The sequence below is a fragment of the Petromyzon marinus genome, chromosome 8 (genome assembly GCF_048934315.1).
Source record: "Petromyzon marinus isolate PM22_M1 ecotype Great Lakes invasive population chromosome 8, UKy_Petmar_22M1.pri1.0, whole genome shotgun sequence".
Lineage (NCBI taxonomy): Eukaryota > Metazoa > Chordata > Hyperoartia > Petromyzontiformes > Petromyzontidae > Petromyzon > Petromyzon marinus.
In genome coordinates, this window is record NC_133674.1 from 8,061,040 (window position 1) to 8,084,809 (window position 23,770).

General features: G+C 54.3%; 1 protein-coding gene across 4 annotated transcripts in view; it reads left to right on the forward strand.

Moving 5' to 3' along the window:
* Positions 1–23,770, forward strand: part of ZMIZ1 (zinc finger MIZ-type containing 1) — a 159,935-nt gene that overhangs the window by 68,371 nt on the left and 67,794 nt on the right. For 3 of the 4 annotated variants that reach the window (XM_076065584.1, XM_076065586.1, XM_076065587.1), the window contains exons 2-3: positions 8,917–9,004; positions 19,616–19,726. In XM_076065584.1, coding sequence (XP_075921699.1) covers positions 19,667–19,726 — 60 coding nt within the window. In that variant the 5' untranslated portion in view covers positions 8,917–9,004; positions 19,616–19,666. The remainder of the gene's footprint in view (positions 1–8,916; positions 9,005–19,615; positions 19,727–23,770) is intronic. The other variant, XM_076065585.1, reaches the window with a different exon arrangement.

Below are 23,770 nucleotides of genomic sequence, written 5' to 3' on the forward strand. Positions count from 1 at the left end.
CACACACACTCTACTTACACACACACACTCTACTTACACACACACTCTACTTACACACACACACACTCTACTTACACACACACACTCTACTTACACACACACACACACTCTACTTACACACACACACTCTACTTACGCACACACACACTACTTACACACACACTCTACTTACACACACACACACACTCTACACACACACACTCTACTTACACACACACACACTCTACACACACACTCTACACACACACACTCTACTTACACACACACACACTCTACTTACACACACACACTCTACTTACACACACACACACTACTTACACACACACTCTACTTACACACACACACACTCTACACACACACACTCTACTTACACACACACACACTCTACACACACACTCTACTTACACACACACACACTCTACTTACACACACACACACTCTACTTACACACACACACACTCTACTTACACACACACACTCTACTTACACACACACACACTCTACTTACACACACACACTCTACTTACACACACACTCTACTTACACACACACACACACACTCTACTTACACACACACACACATTCTACTTACACACACACACTCTACTTACACACACACTCTACTTACACACACACACTCTACTTACACACACACACACACACTCTACTTACACACACACACACACTCCACGTACACACATTCTGCTTACACACACCTCGCCACTGCTCATGCTGTTTTACACCGCTGGATGGATTGACCATACTTCACCACGCCGGCCAGTGCAAGGGTGAGGTCGACCACTGACTAGCGCGGTGGTCGCGATTCCACAGCTCTCGGTGTGCTAACCACTGCGCCACCGCTCCTCCTGCACGATACTATTCATTGGGCAACACAACGATTAAATAGGGACGCGTATCCATCGATCGATCGATTCCAGAGTTGATTGCTCGTCTCGTTGTTTGTTTCCGTTGTTTTTGTTTGTCTCTGCTTTTAGCGCAGTACCAACAACAATTGTGTCGAGAACCATCCACAGGCGTCCCGTCAGTGAAAGCAACATTAATGCGATGTTATTATCGATGCGTTATCGTTAATAGCATTAACAGTGCAGCATTATTATTCTTATTATTATCCAGATAATTTAACGACACTTAAAAGCTTCTGTCCGTATTCCCAAATGCCCATTGAAAGTTAGCGTGTTACATTTTTTTACACGGATGGGGAAAAAAAACTCATTAATTGACATCAGGGATACAAATGTCACTTGTAAGAGGAGGCGCCACCACCACCACCACCACCGCCACCGCCACCACCGCCACCACCACCGCCACCACCACCACCACCTTGCACACGCTGCAGAGTGCCTTAAGAGCTGCTGCTGATGCTGCTCCGCTGATGGGGAGGAAGCTGGGGGCGGGTAGAGCTCACTTGCTGGACTGGCTCGGCTGGGTTGTTAACGTGGTTGGGGTTGTCTGGGGCCAACTGCTGCTTGAATGCGTGCGGGTGTGCGCGGTGGTTTTGTGCGTGTCTGTGTGCGTGTCTGTGTGTGTGCGTGTCTGTGTGTGTGCGTGTCTGTGTGTGTGCGTGTCTGTGTGTGTGTGTGTGCTCGCTAACAGCACTTGCCCCTACAGTCTGTTAAGGCTATACGGGGGATCTTTGCCTTTGTGTGTAGGGGGAGCGGTAGTGTAGCGGTTAGCGCTACGCTGCGCTACGAACCCGGCGCAACGAGTTCGATTCCCGCTCACGGCCAACACCCAGTGACGATTTTCTGAACCGGTCCTGGGCCTCCCCTAGGTCGACTCAGCCTCAAATGAGTACCTGGTGCGGTGTGTAAAACATCGCCGCTGCGGAGACAAAGGAGGCCGGGCGTGGTGCTGATCACCCACCAACTCGTGTGCCTGTGCCGGTCTTCATAGGCGCTACTCGCTAACAGCACTTGCCCCTACAGTCTATGAAGGCTATAGGGGGGGGCTCTTTGCAATGGCGAGAGTGGGGGGCGGTCGTGCAGCAATTAGAGCGCTGTTCTACAAATCCGGCGAGCCGGGCTCAATTCCAGCTCACCGGTGACGACTGTCTGAACCGGTCCCTGGGCCTCCCCGAGGTCGACTCAGTCTCAAATGAGTGACTGTGTAAAATAAACATTGCCCCTTGGGAGACAAAGGCGGCCGGGCGTTGGTGCTGGCCACCCACCCACCTACCCCCTCGTGTGCCGTTCCGGCCTGCATCGGTGCTACTCGCCAACAGCACTTGCCTCAACAGTCTGTTAAGGCTATACGGGGATCTTTGTCTTTGTCACTTGTGTCCTCTGGGTGGCTTCCCGTTATAAATAGCTCGTGGGTGTTAAAAATTGCCCATAGCCCCCCCAACCTCCTCTGCTCCCGCCCCACCGTCTCCCTTCTCTCCCCTCGCTGTTATTCACTCCCCCCCCCCCCCTTCTTCTCACTCTCTCTCGACTGCTCTTCCCCCTCCGCCCTTCATCTCCTGCTGTAACTAAACAACAACAAAAATCACGCACACCCCCCAACTAATTTATGCCGCACTCATCTACGAAGAGGGCACGGCAGGGGGAAAACGACACGAGGGCGGAGTGGAGAAATGAGCGGAGAAAGAGGAGAAGAGGGGGGGGGGAGAAGGTTTGAGAAATAATGAGTGGAGGGGGGTAAAGTGCAAACGAGAAAGTGGATTAGAGGAGAGAGAAGAGGGGTTATCAGAGGGGAGAGAGAGCGGGAGAGAGGTGAGAGAGAGAGGGCAAACAGTCGACGAGAGAGGGAGGAGAGTGAGAGGTCAGAGTGGAGAGAGAGTCCTTCAAGAGTCATAATAAACACAAAGGCAAATTATCCCCCGTGTAGCCTGTAACAGACTGTTGGGGCAAATGCTGTTAGCGAGCACCAATGAAGGCCGGCATGGCACATGAGGGGTGTGGGGGGCCAGCACCACGTCCGGCCATCTTTGTCTCCCTGGTGGCGATGTTTACACACCGCTACCAGGTACTCGTTTAAGGCTGAGTCGACCTACTAATCATCAACACACACATACGGTGACTTAAAAAGAGACAGAAAATGCGGTTGTGACCAATGGGGTCGCTCCTCCCAGCATGCCTTGCGTCACATCGCAGTGCGACTGCGGCCATGCAACCCAAACTAAGGAGCTACCTCGCCTGGTGTACAGGTGCTCGTGGGTTCGATCCCGACTCTGACCCCTGCTGTATATTTGGAGTTTGCGTGTCTCTCTCTCTCGCCGTGGTCACGTGACTTTTATCTCCGGGTCGTTCGGTGTTCCCCTCCACACTTAGAATGAACGTCGCGCGTTCAGAGTATTTGGCTGCTATGCGTGTCCACGTGATAAGCCACATTCATTGAGCTATCATTTGTGGCCAGGTCGCTTATGAAAAATAATGCTATAGCTCAGTGGGCCTTACAAGCGTAAAATATAAAACCAAACAAAAAAAACTACTCTTCTCTGTCCTGAAGGCTCTCTCGCGTCGTGCCTGGCAGACCTCGACATTGGCATCTCGTGGGCCCGGACACATTGCCATCATTCCCAAGAATAGAATAGAAACCAGACGTCTGCGTGCACGTGCGGCCCTCCACGTTCACGCCGTAACAGAGCCGCCGGGAGTCGACAAAACTCGCGGGGGACTTTTCATTCCCGACGACGGAAGGAGACGGCGATTGGACACGCGGACCGAGGCCGATAAACGGCGATAACCACGATCGTTTGCGATTTGGCCCGAGCCCGTCCGTCATTTCCTGTACGCCGGGGCGACTCGGACCGTGTGTTTTTTGTTGTTGTTGGTGGTGGTACATCGTCACGTCTCCTCTCAACACATTTGGAAGGGGGCCGGACCCCCCCCCCCCCACCCACCGGGCAGCTATCCCTGTGTGGCACAAGGTGTCTCGGCACCTGGCCTGCGATCGGACATCATCGGTCTGCCCGTACCGGGGAAGGGGCGACAGTTGGTGTTGCGTGTAATCACAATTGAGCGGAAGCGGAGGGAGGGCTTGTTCATCTGACCTCGCTCACATCGTTGGCTGATTTGAGCAAGCGATGCGGTGGTCTTCAACGTCGGCTCTCTTTGGTAGCTTCTCCCCGCTTAGTCTGTCACTCTGCTCCGCTCGCTCGCCTTCTCTCTCAAACTCTGTCTCTGAGGTTTCCACCCTATGGACTCTCACTCTCCCGTGGTGTCTCCGCAGAGCTCCATACAGCTCTCTCTCTCTCTCCTGCTCTCTGTCTCCCCCACCCTTCGCTCGCTCTCTCTCTCACCTCTCCCCGCTCTCTCATTCTCATTTTCCCCTCTCGCTTTCCCCCTCAGCCTTGCGTTTAATCCTACAGAGCGCAGGAATAATCTGGTTTAGGCGTGTGTGCGCGCGCGCGCGTCACCTGTATGTGAGCCTGCATGCGTGTGTGTGTGTCTCTATATTTGTGCGTGTGCCTATGCATGCGTGTGCAAGTGCACGTCGTGCCCGTGTGTATGTATGTGTGTACCTGCGTGCGTGCGTGCGTGCACGCGCGCCAATGTTGCATGTCTTTATGTATCTGTGTGAATGTGCGTCTGTATATTTGAGCGATTGCTTGTGTGTGTGTGCGCGGGGAGCGGTAGTGCAGTGGTTTAGCGCGGTGTGCGACTACTCGGCGACCTAGAGGAGGCCCAGAACCGGTTCTGGGCCTCCTCTAGGTTGACTCGGTGTGGAAACAGCACTGGGGGGAGTTAAAGGCAGTCGGGCGGGGTGCTGCCCGCTCACCCTCTCATCGGTGTGCCGTGTTGGCCTTCATTCGTGCTCACCAACAGCACTTGCCCCCAACGGTCTGTTAAAAGGCTACATGGGGCATCTTTGTCTTTTGTACGTGAACTTTGCCTGTTTAAGTTAACGTGCGTATGTGTGTGTGTAAATATCTGTGTTCTCTGTGAGTGTGTCTGCAGATGAGTGCATTTGCAAAATGCATTTGTGTAAATATTTGTCTGTACAAATGTGAGTGTGGGCGTGTGAATGTATACGTGTGTTTGTTCATGTAAACACGTTTCAACGTGTGTGTGTGTGTTTGCATAAGTGTGATCTCTGGCCATTATGATCATCGTAATTTAGCATTCAGTATCTTCAACGCTGGCGCGGGCCTCCCTTAGGTTGACTCAGCCCAAAGGGTGCAGCCGGTTAAAATGCTGATACCGATTCGTCGGCCGATGTCAGTGGCCCCGCTCGCCACGATACGTGCGCGGAATCGTGCGTGCAGAATCGAACATTGATCGGCGTGTATGTGCTGTGTGCAATGGGTTCACGTGACTCCTGCAGCCACTACGATGTAAGAAGTTATAGTAGCCACTTGCATCGGGTTTGCATCGACACTGAATCGTGACACTTCAGCGAGTGGCGTTGGGGGGAGGGGGGTTTGTTAATGAAGGTTGGGAGTCGGTGCCGGATTATCCCAGTAGCACAAGTAGCTACATAATGCTACGGGCCCCACACTCTCAAGGGCCCCGCGCTAAACGCTTTCAAGCTATCAATTCCGGTTCAGTGATTCAGCACTCGCTCTATTACTATAGTACTATACCGCCTTCGACTTTTATGAACGACTGGGTGTTTAAGGTTAGCGATTTGTCGTATTATCTGGGCTGTATAGCAAATAAAAAAAACAATAACTTTACTATGCAAGTAAAAAAAGTTTGTGTGTTTTAATATTAGTGTTTTTTCATAATAAAGGTTTTTGGGTTAGATCGCGTCGGGTGGTGGAGGGTTACGACACATTTATAAAATAAACGCGATCTAACCCAAAAAAAAACCTTTATTATGAATAATATTGGTCGCGAAAGCCTACGTGTTAAACTGATTAGTGTTTTTTATTTATTTTAGGGCTCCTTTATGACAAATGCTACAACAGGCCCCGCACGAGCTTAATCCGGCACTGTTGGGAGGAGGGGGGATTTGGGAGAAGGGGTTGGGGGGTGCAGATCCATCGACCCTTCGTAATGATCAGTGACCAAGTAATATCTGAACCCTTCCTGGGCATCCCTCGAAGTCGACTCAATGCAGCAGGTGCTGATTTATGGTTGTGTGTGTGTGTGAACATCACTAGGACAGAGACAAAGGCAGCCCAGGCTTGGTGCTGACCAAAGCCACTTCTGGCTCCATCGTTCGTGTGCCGTGCCGGCCTTTAAATCATCGACGCTCTTGAAACAAATAAACCACTTGCCCCTCCCCCAACACTCTCTACTCCCAGCAAAGCTGGGGAGTCGTACCGTCGCCGCTGTGTGTGTGTGAGCTGTGTGTGAGCTGTGTGTGTGTGTGTGAACTGTGTGTGTGTGTGAGCTGTGTGTGTGTGTGAACTGTGTGTGTGTGAGCTGTGTGTGTGTGTGAGCTGTGTGTGTGAGCTGTGTGTGTGTGTGAGCTGTGTGTGTGAACTGTGTGTGTGTGAGCTGTGTGTGTGTGTGAGTTGTGTGTGTGAGCTGTGTGTGTGTGTGTGAGCTGTGTGTGTGTGTGAGCGCGTCTCGTGTCATTACAATCGCGACACGTGGGAGCCCGAGCAAGCGGTGGGAGGGAGCGCCGGAGATTAAGTGGAGAGAGATGATGCGTGATGATACACGCCTTCACGACTACCTCTGGCGTGCTGCGAGATGTTGACTACCTCGCCTGGTACACGGGCGGTCGTGGGCTCGATCCCGACCCTGATGCCTGCTGTATATTTTGACTTTGCGTGTTCTCCCCGTGGGTCGCGTGGATTTTTCCCGGGCCCCTTCTGGGTTTTCCCGCCACATTTAGAATGAGCATGCGCTTGGAGTATTTGGCTGCTATAAATGAACACGTAATAAGCCCCTTCGTCGCCAGTTATACATATATTGTATACGTGTACAAGGTGACATATCCGGCAACGGCCCAAATTCACGGCACGTAGAGAGGCCGGAAAGAGGTGTGCACTGTGAAGAAGGGTCATTACCTGAAACGTTGCCTATTTAACATTTTTTTTTAGTTCTCAATTTTGTTGCTGGTGACGGTTGTTGTTGAGTTGTGTTGTTGTTGTTTGCGCTTGCGCACCGCTGCCAACGCATCGCCGCCAGCTCATTCGTTTGACTATTCTTCGAGTCGCTGTGACGCCTCTTCCTTGTGCCAGTCCGCTCGTCCGTGGCGCCGCCCTCGTCCTGTCCCTCGGTGTAATTCCCAGCGTGCATCTCACTCCTCCTCACTCCTCCTCACTCCTCCTTCCCGCTTTACTTCGCTGCGCGCTCGGCAAGCTTCTCCGTTCCGCTTTCTGGGCAAATCGTCCGCGCCTGTGATCCGCCACGTCACACGGCGGCTGTCAAAGCGCCGAGTCGACGCGCCGTATCTAGTGAACGACAAAGTCCACGTTGCCCCCCCCCCCCCTCGGTGACGCATGGTCCCAACCTCACCGCCGGCACGGGGCAAGGTGGTGGGGGGGTCATCATCCAGCAGTGGATCGAGAGCGGGGTGTCAATCCGCGGTCGGTCGCGCTTTGTCCCGCGCGTTGACGGCGGGGGATGGTTCTGTACGTGCGTACGATGTTGAACTTCTTTCGCACCGTACGTAGCCAACCGCGCTAATTGGAGGTTTCACCTGCGGCCGCAATTTGATCAGTTGGAATTGGCGCGGAGGAAGGAACCTGTCTGTGTGTGTAGAGTCGGAATATGCAAATGCGTAGTTTCCAGACGCAGACAATGGGGGTTTAATTAACGGACTCGTTAATATAATTATTCCTTTATTGCCATTGTGACAATATTGGTAAGAGACCGACAAAGGCTTCATTGTCGACCGTAATTGCAGTGCTCGGGACGCCGTGGTGGGGAGATGTTAACTACCTCGCCGGGTATGCAGGAGGTCGTGGGTTCGATCCAGACCCTGTGACACCTGCTGTATGTTTGGACTTTGCGGTGTCTCTCTCCCCGTGGTCGCGTGGATTTTTCTCCGGTTTTTCCCCTCCACGTTTAAAATGAACATCGCGCCTTCAGAGTATGTGTGGCTGCAATAAATGTCCACAAGATAAGCCACTTCGTTGTCATTTGTGGCCAGGTCGCTTCTGAAAAAATAGCTACATAGCTCAGTGGGCCTTGCCTGGTAAAATAAAATAAAGCCGCCTAAATAGTTTAGTTTTTAGTTCGCCGGCTTGACGAGAATTGTGACGCCATGTCCACAGTGGTGCTAGAGTGTGGTGCGGTGCACGTGGCGTGTCGACGAGGGTGGTGTGGTCTGCATGGTGGCGTGGGTGTGTGTTGATGAGTATGGTGTAGGTGCATGGTGCGGTGGGTGTTGATGAGTGTAGTGTGGGTGCATGGTGCGGTGGGTGTTGATGAGTGTGGTGTGGTTGCATGGTGGGGTGGATGTGTGATGAGTGTGGTGTGGTGTGCATGGTAGGGTGGGTGTGTGTTGATGAGTGTGGTGTAGGTGCATGGTGCGGTGGGTGTTGATGAGTGTGGTGTGGGCGCATGGTGCGGTGGGTGTGTGATGGGTGTGGTGTTGTGTGGGGTGCATGGTAGGGTGGGTGTGTGTCGATGAGTGTGGTGTGGGGTGCATGGTGGGGTGGGTGTGTGATGAGTGTGGTGTGGGGTGCATGGTGCGGTGTGTGTCGATGAGTGTGGTGTGGTGTGGAGTGCATGGTAGGGTGGGTGTGTGATGAGTGTGGTGTGGTGTGGGGTGCATGGTGCGGTGGGTGTGTGATGAGTGTGGTGTGGGGTGCATGGTAGGGTGGGTATGCGTTGCTGAGTGCGTGCCTCCCCGAGGTCGGCTCGGCCTCAAATGAGTACCTGATGCATTGTGTAAATGTCATAATTGGAGTGACAAAGGCGGCCGGGTGTGGTTCCGTCAGCTTTCATCGGTGTTCGTCAACTGCACTTGCCCTCGAAGTCTGTGAGAGGTCACACGGGGATTTTTGTCTCTGTGTTAATGAGAGTGGTGTGGTTGCGTTGTGTCTGCTAGGAGCTTTCCTGAGTGGTGTGCCTGGCGCGGTGGGGTGAGGGTGCCATGTGGTATACACGGCACCCATACTAAACCAGCAGTCTTACAGGTACCATGCACACCACACTCAACTACACTCATACACGCACACCACACTCAACTACACTCATACACGCACACCGCACTCACACACTCATACACGCGCACTCACACTCATACACGCACACTGCACTCACACACTCATACACGCGCACTCACACTCATACACGCACACCGCACACCGCACTCACACACTCATACACGCACACCGCACTTACACACTCATACACGCACACTCACACACGCACACTCACACACTCACACTCATACACTCATACACGCACACTCACACACTCATACACGCGCACTCGCACTCACACACTCACACTCATACACTCATACACGTGCACTCACACTCATACACGCTCACTCATACACGCACACTCACACACTCATGCACGCGCACTCATACTCATGCACGCTCACTCACACTTATACTTGCTCACTCACACTCATACACGCTCACTCACACTCATACACGTGCACTCACACTCATACACGCTCACTCATACACGCACACCACACTCACACACTTATACACGCACACCACAAATACCCCCCGTATAGCCTTCACAGATTGTTGGGGCAAGTGCTGTTAGCAAGCACCTATCAAGGCCGGAACGGTAAACAAGGGGGTTGGGTGGCCGGCACCACGCCCGGCCGCCTTTGTCTCCCAAGTGGCGATGTTTTTACACATCGCACCAGGTGCTCATTTGAGGCTGAGTCGACCTAGGGAAGGCCCAGGACACACACCCACACACACCCCCACATACCCCCACACACACCCACACGCACACCCCCACGCACACCCCCACACAACAACAACAACAACCGCCATTCGCCACTAAGTGGCGGTGACGTCACCACGACGCTTGTGCCAGGCCATGTGAACCTTGAGGCCACGTGAAGTGTCGAACGCCCGCTGGCAGGAGGTCACGGGGCAGATCCAGGTGCCGCGGGTCGACTGACTGAGATGACTGGCTGATGCACCGCCTGTGCCCCCTACTGTGCCAACCTGCTGTGCTTTAGCCACCCGGCGCTCCGCTCGTTGTTGTGAGCGTCGCTCCTCCGCCCTCCGTTGTTGTTGGAGGGCGACTGCCTCCAACTGCCCAGTTGCAGCGTCCTTCACGAGCCTCCTCCACAGAGGCCGATCTTGACACCGCTGGTACCAGTCATCGGCAAGTCCACTCAGCTCCACGTCCTCCTGTACCACATCACTCCATCTCTTCTCTAGCCCGTGCCGCGCCCATTTAGCCCCCTCGATCCGGCCGAACAAAAGCTGTTTGGGCATGCGGTGGCTGGGCATGCGGGCTACATGACCCAGCCATCGCAGCCTTGCCCGCCGGAGGAGCTCACCGATGGGACCTTGCCCAGATCTTTCGAGGATTTGTGAGACACACCCACACACACCCCCCCACACAAAAAAACAAAGATCCCCCATATAGCCTTGACAGACTGTAGGAGCAAGTGCTGTTAGCGAGCACCTATGAAGGCCGGAACGGTACACGAGGGGGTGGGTGGCCAGCACCACGCCCGACCGCCTTTGTCTCCCTAGTGGCAATGTTTACACACCGCACCAGGTACTCATTTGAGGCTGAGTCGACCTAGGGGAGGCCCGGGACCGGTTCAGATAATCGTCACTGGTGTTGGCCGTGAGCGGGAATCGAACCCAGGTCGCCAGGTTCATAGCGCAGCGCGCTAACCGCTACACTATCGCTCCCCCACACACACACACACCCCCACACACACACCCCCACACACACACACACACCCACACACACACCCCCACACACACACCCACACACACCCACCCACACACACCCACGCCCACTCCCTCCATTCCGCCCACTGCCGCCCCTCTCGCCCCGCATCATGGACAATCGGCACGAGGCAGCCCTACCACAGTCTTGGCTTCGTGCAGCAGCAGCGGCGGCGGCGGCGACGGCGCCTCTCGCGTTATCTGCATCGGCGCCGCCGCTCAACCCCGCCGGCCCCCACCCCCACCCCCATGCCCACCCACCCACCACGATTCGAACAACAGAATATTTATGAACGCCGCCGGCCAGCGCGGAGGGAGGCAAAGACGGTCGGGCGCTCGCACCTTTCCCCCCGGCCCGGTGTCGCGCTCGCGAACGACATTGGCTCCGTTAACCTCAGCACGGCTTGACATGTGGCGATGCGTGCGTGCTTGTAGTGAGGAGCGGTGGTGTAGTAGCGGTTAGCTGCAAACCTGGCGACCCGGGTTCGATTCCCGCTCACCGCCAACACCAGTGACGATTATCTGAACCGGTCCTGGGCCTCCTCTAGGTCGACTCGGCCTCAAATTAGTACCTGGTGCGATGCGTAAACATCGCCACTAGGGAGACAAAGGCGGCCGGGCGTGGTGTTGGCCACCCACCCCCTCGTGTCGGCCTTTATAGGTGCTGCTCGCTAACAGCACTTGCCCCTTACAGTCTGTTCAGGCTACACGGGGGATCTTTGTGTGTGGTGGGGCCGAGCGTGGTGCTGGCCAGCCATAGGTGCTCGCTAACAGCGAGGCTACACGGGGGGAGCGTGAGTCCTATGAGTCGAGCGTGTGTATGCATTGGTGTGTGGGAGTCTGTGTTGGTGAGCGTGTTGGTGTGTGAGAGTCTGTTTTTGGTGAGTGTTTTTGGTGAGTGTGCGTGTGCACGAGTGGAAGAAGAGTGTAAGAGTGGCGCGCGTAATGTTGCAACACCCATGGTCTCATAAGTATTCTCTGCGTCGGAGTTCTGGGCCGTTTAATTAATTGATCGTAGAGTAAACACATACACACATACATGCACACACTCACACACACTCTGCATTGCCCACCCAGCCTGCTTACCCGTCTGTTCGCACGCGATGTTATTAGCCGTGTGTGTCTGCGTGTGTCGCGGTGGTGCGGTGGTTAGCGCGCTGCGCCGTGAACACGACGACATCGGTAACAAATATCTGGACCGGTCCTGGGCCTTCTCCTCCCCTAGGTCGACTCAGCCTCAAATGAGTACCCGGTGCGATGTGTGAACATCGCCACTGCGGAGACAAAGGCGGCCGGGCGTGGTGCTGGCCACCCACCCACTCGTGTGCCGCGCTGACAGCACTTGCCCCGGCAGTATGTTAAAGGCTATACAGGGGTTCTTTGTCTTTGTGTGTGTGTGTGGAACAGAGAGTGCACCATCTTCTCTTGCCTGTGATTACATCTGCTTCTCTCCCGCTCTCCCTCCCCTCTCCCTCCCTCCCTCTCCTTCCCCTGTGGCTTCTCAGTCCCCACACTTATTATGACAGCTAACTCACACCACAGGCAGAGTGGTCACACAGACAGACGCACACATCGACACACAGACACACACGGACAGATACACACCCGCACATACGACCCCGGGTGGCCAGGTTCGCAGTACAGCGCGCTAACCACTACACTAACGCTCCCCACAACACACATCTACACACACACACACCCACACACACACACCCCCCCCACACACACCACAGACACACACACTCCCACACGCCCCACACACACACAAAGATAAGATCCCCCGTATAGCCTTAACAGACTGTAAGGGCAAGTGCTGTTAGCGAGCACCTATGAAGGCCGGAACGGTACACGAGGGGGTGGGTGGCCAGCACCACGCCCGACTGCCTTTGTCTCCCTAGTGGCGATGTTTACACACCGCACCAGGTACTCATTTGAGGCTGAGTCGACCTATGGGAGGCCCGGGACCGGTTCAGATAATCGTCACTTGTGTTGGCCGTGAGCGGGAATCGAACTCGGTTCGCCGGGTTCGTAGCGCAGCGCGCTAACCGCTACACTACTGCTCCCCACACACACACACCCCCCACACACACACACACCCCCCACACACACACACCCCACACACACACACACCCCACACACACACCCCACACACACACCCCACATGCCCCACACACACCCCACACACACACACCACTCACACACACCCCACACACACACCCCACACACACACCCCACATGCCCCACACACACACACCCCACACACACACACACCCCACACACACACCCCACACACACACCCCACATGCCCCACACACACACCCCACACACACACACCCCACACACACACCCCACACACACACCCCACATGCCCCACACACACACCCCCCACACACACACCCCACACACACACCCCACACACACACACCCCACACACACACCCCACACACACACCCCACATGCCCCACACACACACCCCACACACACACACCCCACACACACACCCCACACACACACACGCCCCACACACACACACGCCCCACACACACACACACACCCCACACACACACACCCCACACACACACCCCACACACACACACACACCCCACACACACCCCACACACACACACGCCCCACACACACACACGTCCCACACACACACACACGCCCCACACACACACACCCCACACACACACACGTCCCACACACACACACACCACACACACACACACGTCCCACACACACACACGTCCCACACACACACCCCACACACACACACACGCCCCACACACACACACGTCCCACACACACACACACGCCCCACACACACACACACGCCCCACACACACACACACACACGCCCCACACAGACACTCTGCACATAGGGACTCCGCGTATTCGAGCCTCTGCTCGCTCTATCGACCCCAGCCGCTGTGCAGTTGCGGGTGGTGGGAGGGAGGGGGAAGGAGTAGGGATGGTGGTGGGGGGCGTTCAGGTTGTGTAGCGGCTGGGGTTGATGTGAGTGTGTGAGTGGGAGGGTTGGTGTGAGTGAGTGTGTGAGTGGGAGGGTTGGTGTGAGTGAGTGTGTGAGTGGGAGGGTTGGTATGAGTGAGTGTGTGTGAGAGGGTTGGTGTGAGTGAGTGTGTGTGAGAGGGTTGGGGTTGGTGTGAGTGAGTGAGTGAGAGGGTTGGTGTGAGTGAGTGAGTTTGTGAGTGGGAGGGTTGGTGTGAGTGAGTGTGAGGGTTGGTGTGAGTGAGTGTGTGAGTGGGAGGGTTGGTGTGAGTGAGTGTGTGAGTGGGAGGGTTGGTGTGAGTGAGTGTGTGAGTGGGAGGGTTGGTGTGAGTGAGTGTGTGAGTGGGAGGGTTGGTATGAGTGAGTGTGTGTGAGAGGGTTGGGGTTGGTGTGAGTGAGTGAGTGAGAGGGTTGGTGTGAGTGAGTGAGTTTGTGAGTGGGAGGGTTGGTGTGAGTGAGTGTGAGGGTTGGTGTGAGTGAGTGTGTGTGTGAGAGGGTTGGGGTTGGTGTGAGTGAGTGAGTGTGTGAGTGAGAGGGTTGGGGTTGGTGTGTGTGAGTGAGAGGGTTGCTGTGAGTGAGTGTGTGTGAGAGGTTTGGTGTGAGTGAGTGTGTGTGAGAGGTTTGGGGTTGGTGTGAGTGAGTGTGTGTGAGAGGTTTGGGGTTGGTGTGAGTGAGTGTGTGAGTGAGAGGGTTGGGGTTGGTGTGAGTGAGTGAGTGTGTGAGTGAGAGGGTTGGGGTTGGTGTGAGTGAGTGTGTGAGTGAGAGGGTTGGGGTTGGTGTGGTTGAGGGGTTGGTGTGTGTGAGTGAGAGGGTTGCTGTGAGTGAGTGAGTGTGTGAGTGAGAGGGTTGGTGTGGTTGAGGGGTTGGTGTGTGTGAGTGAGAGGGTTGGTGTGAGTGAGTGTGTGTGAGAGGTTTGGGGTTGGTGTGAGTGAGTGAGAGGGTTGGTGTGAGTGAGTGAGTGTGAGTGATAGGGTTGGGGTTGGTGTGAGTGAGTGTGTGAGTGAGAGGGTTGGGGTTGGTGTGAGTGAGTGAGTGTGTGAGTGAGAGGGTTGGGGTTGGTGTGAGTGAGTGTGTGAGTGAGAGGGTTGGGGTTGGTGTGGTTGAGGGGTTGGTGTGAGTGAGTGAAAGGGTTGGGGTTGGTGTGAGTGAGTGAGAGGGTTGGGGTTGGTGTGAGTGAGTGAGAGGGTTGAGGTTGGTGTGATTTGAGGGGTTGGCGAGGGGAGGAGGTAGCGGTGGTTGCTGCGTCTCATTTCTCTTCTCGTGGTGAGGGGGGGGGATCAGGGAGTGTGGGGTGGGAGGTGAGGGGGGAGGGGCGGCGGGGAGTTAAGCAGCCTGATTTGGTGACTGCTGAACACTAACAGGTATTGACAAAGAGAGCGAGCGGCGTGCGTGCTGTGCATACAAGGCGCCCGTGTGTGTGCGCGCGCGTGTGTGTGTGCGTGCACACGTGTACATGCATGTGTGTGTGTGCATGCATGTGTGTCTGTGCATGCATGTGTGTGTGTATGTATGTGTGTGCACGCATGGGGAGCGGTAGTGTAGCGGTTAGTGCGCTGCGCTACAAACCCCGGCGACTCGAGTTCGATTCCCGCTCACGGCCAAACACCCAGTGACGAATATCGTCACCGGTCATGCGCCTTCCCTAGGTTGACTCAGCCTTAAATTGTTACTTGGCGCAGGTGTGTAAACGTCATCACCTGAGGGACAAACACGTACGCCGTAACCGGCCTGCGTAGGTGCTCGCTAACGGCACTTTCCCCGACAGTCTATCAAGGGACCTTTGTCTCTACGTACGCAGAGACAACTTATTTTGCACCGTACGTGGCCAGCCCGTGGGGGTTGCGGGCGACAGCAAATAAAACACCCAAAAACCGTTCTATAAAGATGTGAATTTTCCATCGAGATGAGTTGAAAGTCGCGAAGCTCGCAATGACTTCCCAGAGCTTGCCACAGACGCCGCACGCGAGAGGAATTCCTTCCCCCCCGCCCCCCACACCGATCATCGTCGAGTGAAAACAATAAAATAACGGAACGAGGCCCAAAATAAACACCGAGACTTGAAGGAGGAGACGTAAAAAGACCTCTTCCCCTCTGTCGAGCAGCCCCAAGATAACCCGCGGGGATTGTCGCGCGAGGCCTTGGTTTCACGATTAAAATAACTCGTGCAAGCAAAAGTAACAAAAAAAGGAATACGCGGATTTGAATTGATTGTTAATGTTACGATTCCGCTCGTTTATCCCGGAAGGCCTCGCCTGAGTCTCGGCTCGCCTTTTCAGGAGGGTCCTGCCAATTGTGTGTCGCAGCGGGCAGACAATGTTGCCATGTACGGACTCAACTGAGTAATTTGCAGGGTAATTTTTGTTCGTGTTTTGGATGTTTTTGGGCTGATACCGGGTTGCATTGTATGGGAGGGACCCAGAGAACTTGGGGGAAGCCAATTTCAAGACAGGGGGAGAGAACATACAACAGATTCGCCCGGGTCAGGAATCGGACCCAGAGCCTTTAAGTGTTACCACTGTGCACCACTCTGTCCCCGTATATATGAACTGGTATATATAAACCGTAGAGAGTGCGTCTGTGTGTGTGTAGCTGATAAGCGTGATTGTATGTATACATGAGTGTACGTATACCGACGTGCATATGGTTGTGTGTGTACAGGAAGGTTTGTCGATTTGTCTTTGTACAAAGTGAGTATTTGGGCCTTAGCAGGATGCACTACGAACCTGGCGACCCGATTTTGATTCCTGCTCACAAGCAATAAATAGTTGTGAATATCTGAACCGGTCCTGGGCCTCCCCTAGGTCGATTCAGCCTAAATGAGTACCTGGTGCAGTGTGTAAACATCGCCACTGGGGATACAAAGGCGGCCGGGCGAGGTGCTGGCCACCCATCTCCTCGTGTGCCGTGCCAGCCTTCATCGGTGCTCACTAACAGCACTTTCCTCAAGAGTCTAATAAGGCTATATGGGAGACCTTTGTCTGTGTATGAGTGTGTGTATGCCTACGATCCATCCTGGGTTTAACCAGGCTGGATTGTGTGAGGAGCTCACAAATCCTTGAAAGATCTGGGCAAGGTGAGCTCCTCCGGCAGGCAAGGCTGCGTTGGCTGGGTCATGTAGCCCGCATGCCCAGCCACCGCATGCTGAAACAGCTTTTGTTTGGCCGGTTCGAGGGGGCTAAACGGGCGCGGCATGGGCTGGAGAAGAAATGGAGTGATGTGGTACAGGAGGACGTGGAGCTGAGTGGACTTGCCGATGACTGGTACCAGCGGTGTCAAGATCGGCCTCTGTGGAGGAGGCTCGTGAAGGACGCTACTGGGCAGTTGGAGGCAGTCGCCCTCCAACAACAACGGAGGGCGGAGGAGCGACGCTCACAACAACGAGCAGAGCGCCGGGTGGCTAAAGCACAGCAGGTTGGCACAGTAGGGGGTACAGGTGGTGCATCAGCCAGTCATCTCAGTCAGTCGACCCGTGGCACCTGGGTCTGCCCCGTGACCTCCTGCCAGTGGGCGTTCGACACCTCACGTGGCCTCAAGGTGCACATGGCCTGGCACAAGCGTCGTGGTGACGTCACCGTCACTTAGTGGCGAATGGCGGTTGTTGTTGTGTGTGTATGAGTGTGTGAGTGTGTGTGTGTATGAGTGTGTGTAAATACACTTATTAACCACGGCCGTGCGTGGTGCAGGCCACCCACCCCCTCGTGTGCCGTAACGGCGGCCTTCTTTGGTGCTTGCCAACAAAACTTGCCCCAACAGCCTGAAGAGGACTACACGGGGTTTTTTTGCCTTTTGTACGTGTGAAAGAGTGTACGTGAGTGTGTATGGATGTGTGCAGCACAGTGTGTAAATGTGTTTTTAAGTGTGTGTGCATGAGTGCATGAGAATATGCGTGTGTGGGTGTGTGAAAGAGGCTACGTGATTTTGTGCTTGCGTAAATGCGTGTGGCACAGTGAAATTGTAAATTTTACTCGTTAAAGAAATGGCAGCTGCCCTGTGTCGCCTATCAATCGGTCGTGATTCCCGGCAGACTCGTGGCCTTGGCATTCCGTAACCTATAGACGTGTAAGGAGCAGGGAGCAGCATGGAAAGCGGTGTGTAATTGTGTGTGAGTATGTGTGTGAGTGTGTGTATGAGTGTGTGAGTACTGTGGAGAGCGGTAGTGGAGCGGTTAGGGCGCCGCGCTACAAACCTGGTGACTCGGGTTCGATTCCCGCTCACGGCCAACTCCAGTGACGATTTAATTGAACCAGTCCTGGGCCCTCCCCTATGTCGACTCTAGCCTCAAACGAGTACCTGGTGCGATGTGTAAACATCGCCACTGGGGGAGACAAAAGCGGCCGGCCGTGGTGCTGGCCACCCACCCCCTCGTGTGCCATGTTGGACTTTATAACAACACTTGCCCCAACAGTCTGCTGAGGCCACACGGTGGGGCGGGGGGGGGGGTCTTTGTTTTTAGCTCGAGTACTGGGCGACAGGGGGCGGTGACGCGGCACAGCGGCAGCGTGCGCCCGTTGGTGGCTCGTCTCAGAGCTTCGTGGTTCGAACACCAGCAGGCCCCCCCCCCCCCCGCTTAATAACCGTAAAAAAACATAAATACCACCCACGTGCCATCCGCTTAGCAGCGGACGCTAAACGTGCCTGTGGCGCAATTCGAAAGAGTCGGGTCGCCGTGCGCCTGCCGATGTCACGGTCCCAGGTTTTTGACGGACTTTCACAAAACGACACCGCGCAAATGACTCAATTGGGATTATACACAGCAGCTATCGTCCCCCTCCTACGCTGCGGAAACATGGCAGGATCCTCTTGGAAAAAATGTCATGAGAGTCAGCGAGGCTTTCCTGGGTAAGCAAGCGCAATAACAACAATGTATGTGAGTCTGCGAGTGAAGTATGCGAGTGTAAGTAGTAGTGTGTCGACATTTGTGTCCGTGTAAATGTGTGTGCACATTGATTGAAGTTTGTGTCCGTGTAAATGTACGTGTGTGGCCATGATTTAATAGGTGCACGCTAACAGCACTTGCCCCAAAAGTCTGTTGAAGGCTTTATATGTGTGCTCTTTGTATGAGTGTACGCGCGTGTGTGATTGTGTGAGTCTGCGTATGATTTTGAGTAAGTATGTACGTATAGGTGTGTACGTATGCGTGTGTGTTTGTCTGCATGTGATTGTGTGTAAGTATGTACGTTTAAGTGTGTACGTATCTGTGTGTGAGTCGGTGCGTATGAGCAAAAGGTGTGAGTCAGGGGTTTGAGGGAGCATGTGAGTCCAGGTGTGTGCGCCTGTACGTTGGGGAGTCTAAATAGTGTCTGCGTGTGTGTACTCGTGTGCGCGCGCGCGCGAGCGAGCGAGCAGCCATCGCTCACAAAACTCGCACGCACACGTCTCAGCCCGTTGCGCTCCAACCATCGCCTGGAGCCAAAATCTTCCTTCGCGCAGATCTCCGAGCATGAGAGAGAGAGAGAGCATCCCTCCTCCTCCCCCTCCCTCCCCCATCATCACCCCTGCAGAATAACTGCCCCCCCCCCTCACCCCAGCCTCCATTCCCTCTCTCTCTCTCTGCACATCGCACCCCCCCCCCACTCAGACCCCTCCTCCCCCTCCTCCTCCTCGCTCAGGGAATCTGGGATTCATAATGTTTTTTTTTCCTTCTGCAGGGCATTCTCCTTTGGATGGGTTTTAGGGAGAGGGAGGGGGTGAGTGGGAGAGAGGGAGTTCTGAGTGCCACTGATGGCTGTAATGTGAACACCTACCCTGGCTGCGCATGTGTGCACGCGTGCGTGCGCGTGTGATCGTCTTGTTGCGTGGTGGTTGTCCTGACGGTTGTGCTGACGCATGCGCTGCTGTTTGCTGCTGTTGCAGGCGGTTGCGATGGTGGTGGTGGTGGTGGTGTGAGCGGTACACCGGAACACCATGACCTCCATGGACAGGCACATTCAGCAGACCAACGACCGGCTGCAGTGTATCAAACAGGTAACACAGTCACACACGCGCACATGTGCATTCACGCAGTCCCACGGTCGCACACTGTCACCACGTCACCACCGCCACCAACAACAACAACAACAACGGCTGCCATTCGCCAGTTAGTGACGGTGATGTCACCGCAGCGCTTGTGCCAGGCCGGGTGCACTTTGAGGCTGTCACGCGAAGTGTCAAAGGCTCGCTGCTGGCAGGAGGTCACGCTGTGTTTTATGGGTCGACTGACTGAGATGACTGGCAGATGCGCCAACTGTGGCTCCCCGCTGTGCCAGTTTGCTGCGTTTGCCACCCAGCGCTCTGCTCGTTGATGTGAGCGTCGCTCCTCTGCCCTTCATTGTTGCAGGAGGGGCGACTGCCTCCAAATCTGCCCAAGTAGCGTCCTTCACGATCAGCCTCCTAGACATGCGCGCACACACGTTCTCGCACAAATGAACTTGTGTACATACACGCACACGCGCGGACATAAACACACACGTACACAATTCTTCTTCCTGGCGTTATTCCGCTCTTGGGCGGTCTCACTTCCCCTGTCTCTGCTCGTTCTTGGCCTGGCCAATCATCTCCACGTCCACTGGGTCACCTCTTCTCATCTCGTCACGGTGGCGAGATGTTAACTACCTTGCCTGGTATACAGGAAGTCGTGGGTTCGATCCTGGCCCTAAAGCCTGCTGTATATTTGGAGTTTGCAGTGTCTCTCTCTCCCAGCGGTCACGTACATTTTTCTCCAGGTCCTCCGATCTTTCCCTGCACATTTAGAATCGACATCACGCGTTTCTAGAGGATGTTTGGCTGCTATAAATGTCCACGTGATGATGATGAGCCACTTCGTTGAGCTGTCATTTGTGGCCCGGTGGCTGCTGAAAAAATAGCTAATAGCTCAGTGGGCCTTACCTGGTAAAATAAACAACAGTTGAGTTGAATAGTTTGCTTAGTCCATTATCTAGGTCCGACTCGCAGTCTCTGCCCTAGTGGCTTCCACGATCATCATCACTCTTCTGCCCGTGTGGATTCTCTCCTTCGGTTCGACATTTTCCCCTCGCCAGCCCACCCCCAGGATGACTTCCGCTCGGCTCGTTCGAGATTGGGGTCCGCGCACACACGTTCTCGCACAAATGAACTTGTGTACATACACGCACACGCGCGGACATAAACACACACGTACACAATTCTTCTTCCTGGCGTTATTCCGCTCTTGGGCGGTCTCACTTCCCCTGTCTCTGCTCGTTCTTGGCCTGGCCAATCATCTCCACGTCCACTGGGTCACCTCTTCTCATCTCGTCACGGTGGCGAGATGTTAACTACCTTGCCTGGTATACAGGAAGTCGTGGGTTCGATCCTGGCCCTAAAGCCTGCTGTATATTTGGAGTTTGCAGTGTCTCTCTCTCCCAGCGGTCACGTACATTTTTCTCCAGGTCCTCCGATCTTTCCCTGCACATTTAGAATCGACATCACGCGTTTCTAGAGGATGTTTGGCTGCTATAAATGTCCACGTGATGATGATGAGCCACTTCGTTGAGCTGTCATTTGTGGCCCGGTGGCTGCTGAAAAAATAGCTAATAGCTCAGTGGGCCTTACCTGGTAAAATAAACAACAGTTGAGTTGAATAGTTTGCTTAGTCCATTATCTAGGTCCGACTCGCAGTCTCTGCCCTAGTGGCTTCCACGATCATCATCACTCTTCTGCCCGTGTGGATTCTCTCCTTCGGTTCGACATTTTCCCCTCGCCAGCCCACCCCCAGGATGACTTCCGCTCGGCTCGTTCGAGATTGGGGTCCGCCGCTCGTCCCCTACGTTTCTGACCGAACACAAACACACGGGCAGTCACACTTGCAATACAAGCACATTTAAACAAAACACAAAGACATACCATAGCCTTAACAGATTGTTGGCACAATTGCTGTTAGCAAGCGCCTATTAAGGCCCCCACGGCACATGGCTGGGTGGTGTGGCCAGGACCATGCCCTTGGCCCCCTTTGTCTCTCCGGTGCTGATCGTTGCTCACCGTACCAGGAACTGATTTTAGGCTGAGTCAACCTAGGGGTCGCTGGGTTTGTAGTGCTAACCACTGCGTCACCGCTCCCCCATAAAAAGTACAAATACACGTACATACACACACACACCCGCGTCCATAAGCACGCTTATGTACAATTATTGCCACGCGCGCGCACATAAATGCTCACACTTGCACACGTGTACACAAGCACATACACACGTGTACACAAGCACGTGCACACGTGTACGCAAGCACGTGCACACGTGTACACAAGCACGGACACACGTGTACGCAAGCACGTGCACACGTGTACACAAGCACGGACACACGTGTACACAAGCACGTGTACACAAGCACGTGTACACAAGCACATGCACACGTGTACACAAGCACGTGTACACAAGCACATGCACACGTGTACACAAGCACATGCACACGTTTACACAAGCACGCACACACAAAGCCAAAGTGATTTCCTGCTGAAATGAGCATTTATGCATTGGTGCTCGTCTCCTGCTTAAAGTCTGAGCCAGTGATGGAAATTCCACATTCCTATGGAGGGGGGGGGGCGGCGGGGGGGGGGGGGTGAGTCAATCCGTAGACGAACCGCCGTTGACTTGCCCACAAAAGTGGTACTCGTTTTATTGACCCTGGAAGGATGATGGGCCGACGCAACACCCCGACCGGGACTTGAACTCCTTTCCGACTGTGAGCCGCTTGCTCTACCGCTGAGCTTCCCGGCCAATCAACACTCACACAGCGTTCACAGGCACGTGCTCGCGAACAAATGCACTTGTAACGCAAATGCAAGAAAACACAAACTTAATACACACCCACCCACCTCGTGTGCCTTGCCGGCCTTAATAGGTGCTCGTTAACAGCACTTGCCACAAGAATCTGGTACAGGCTATAAGGGGAACCTTTGTCTTTGTTTGTATAACTCTGTGGACTCTGCCTGTGCAAACGTGTGCTTGAGTGTAAGTGTGTGTGTACGCGTGTATGTATGTCTGTGCGTTTGTGTGTGTATGAATGTGTCTGTGTGGATGTGTGTGTGTGGATGTGTGGAGGGCTGGGGAGTTGGATGAGGCTGGAATGCACAATGTGTAACCTGACACTTGGGGGCTGACTCCCTCCCTCCACCTTCCTCCTCACAATTCCAGACAAACAGGCAGATCCCAGCCAAGCTCTCTCTCTCTCTCCAGCCACACAGACAGCCAGCTATCCCCGCAGACAGCCAGCTACCTATCCCAAAAGCCAGCAAGTTACCCACTCAGCCATCTTTCCCCACAAACGGATAGCTACCCACAGGGTCAGATATTCGGACAGCTACCCATCCCAACATTCAGCCAGCTCCCCACACAGACAGCCTGCTATCCACACCGATATTAGCTTTACAGACACAACTACACGTATGGCTACCTTCACATAAAGTTATCTTTACAATCAATGACTATGTGCATAGCTGTCTCAACAGCCAACTTGGGTATTCCCGCAGGCAGGGAGCTATCCCAATATCCCACACTATTCGCAGACATCTATCCTGATAAACCATCCCAGCTATGCTCATAAGGCAGCAAGCCAGACAAGAAGTATTCTCGGATGTCGACAGCTATTCTCGTAGCCAAGTCGCTGTTTCATCAGCCAAGCATCGTCGCAGGCAGAATAGACAGACGGCTGTTTAGCAGATAGCCAGCTAACCTCGCGCACGCTAGCACGCACGCTCGCTCGCTCGCACACAGCCAGACAGCCAAGCCAGCCTGGATAGTTTCACAGCGGTCTAGCTAGACCTTCAGCCATGTTGACAGCCGTCCTCAACTAAACTATAAAACATTTTTTTTTTTTACCAGATGAGGTTCACTGAGCTATATCGTTTATTTTTCAGAAGCAAGCTGGCCACAAATGATGGCCCAACGAGAAGTGGCTTATCACGTGGAAATTTATAGCAACAGCCAAATACTCTAAACGCGTGGTTGACGTCGACTCTAAATGTGGAGGAAAAACACCCGATGGTCCGGAGGAAAATCTACGCGACCACGGGGGGAG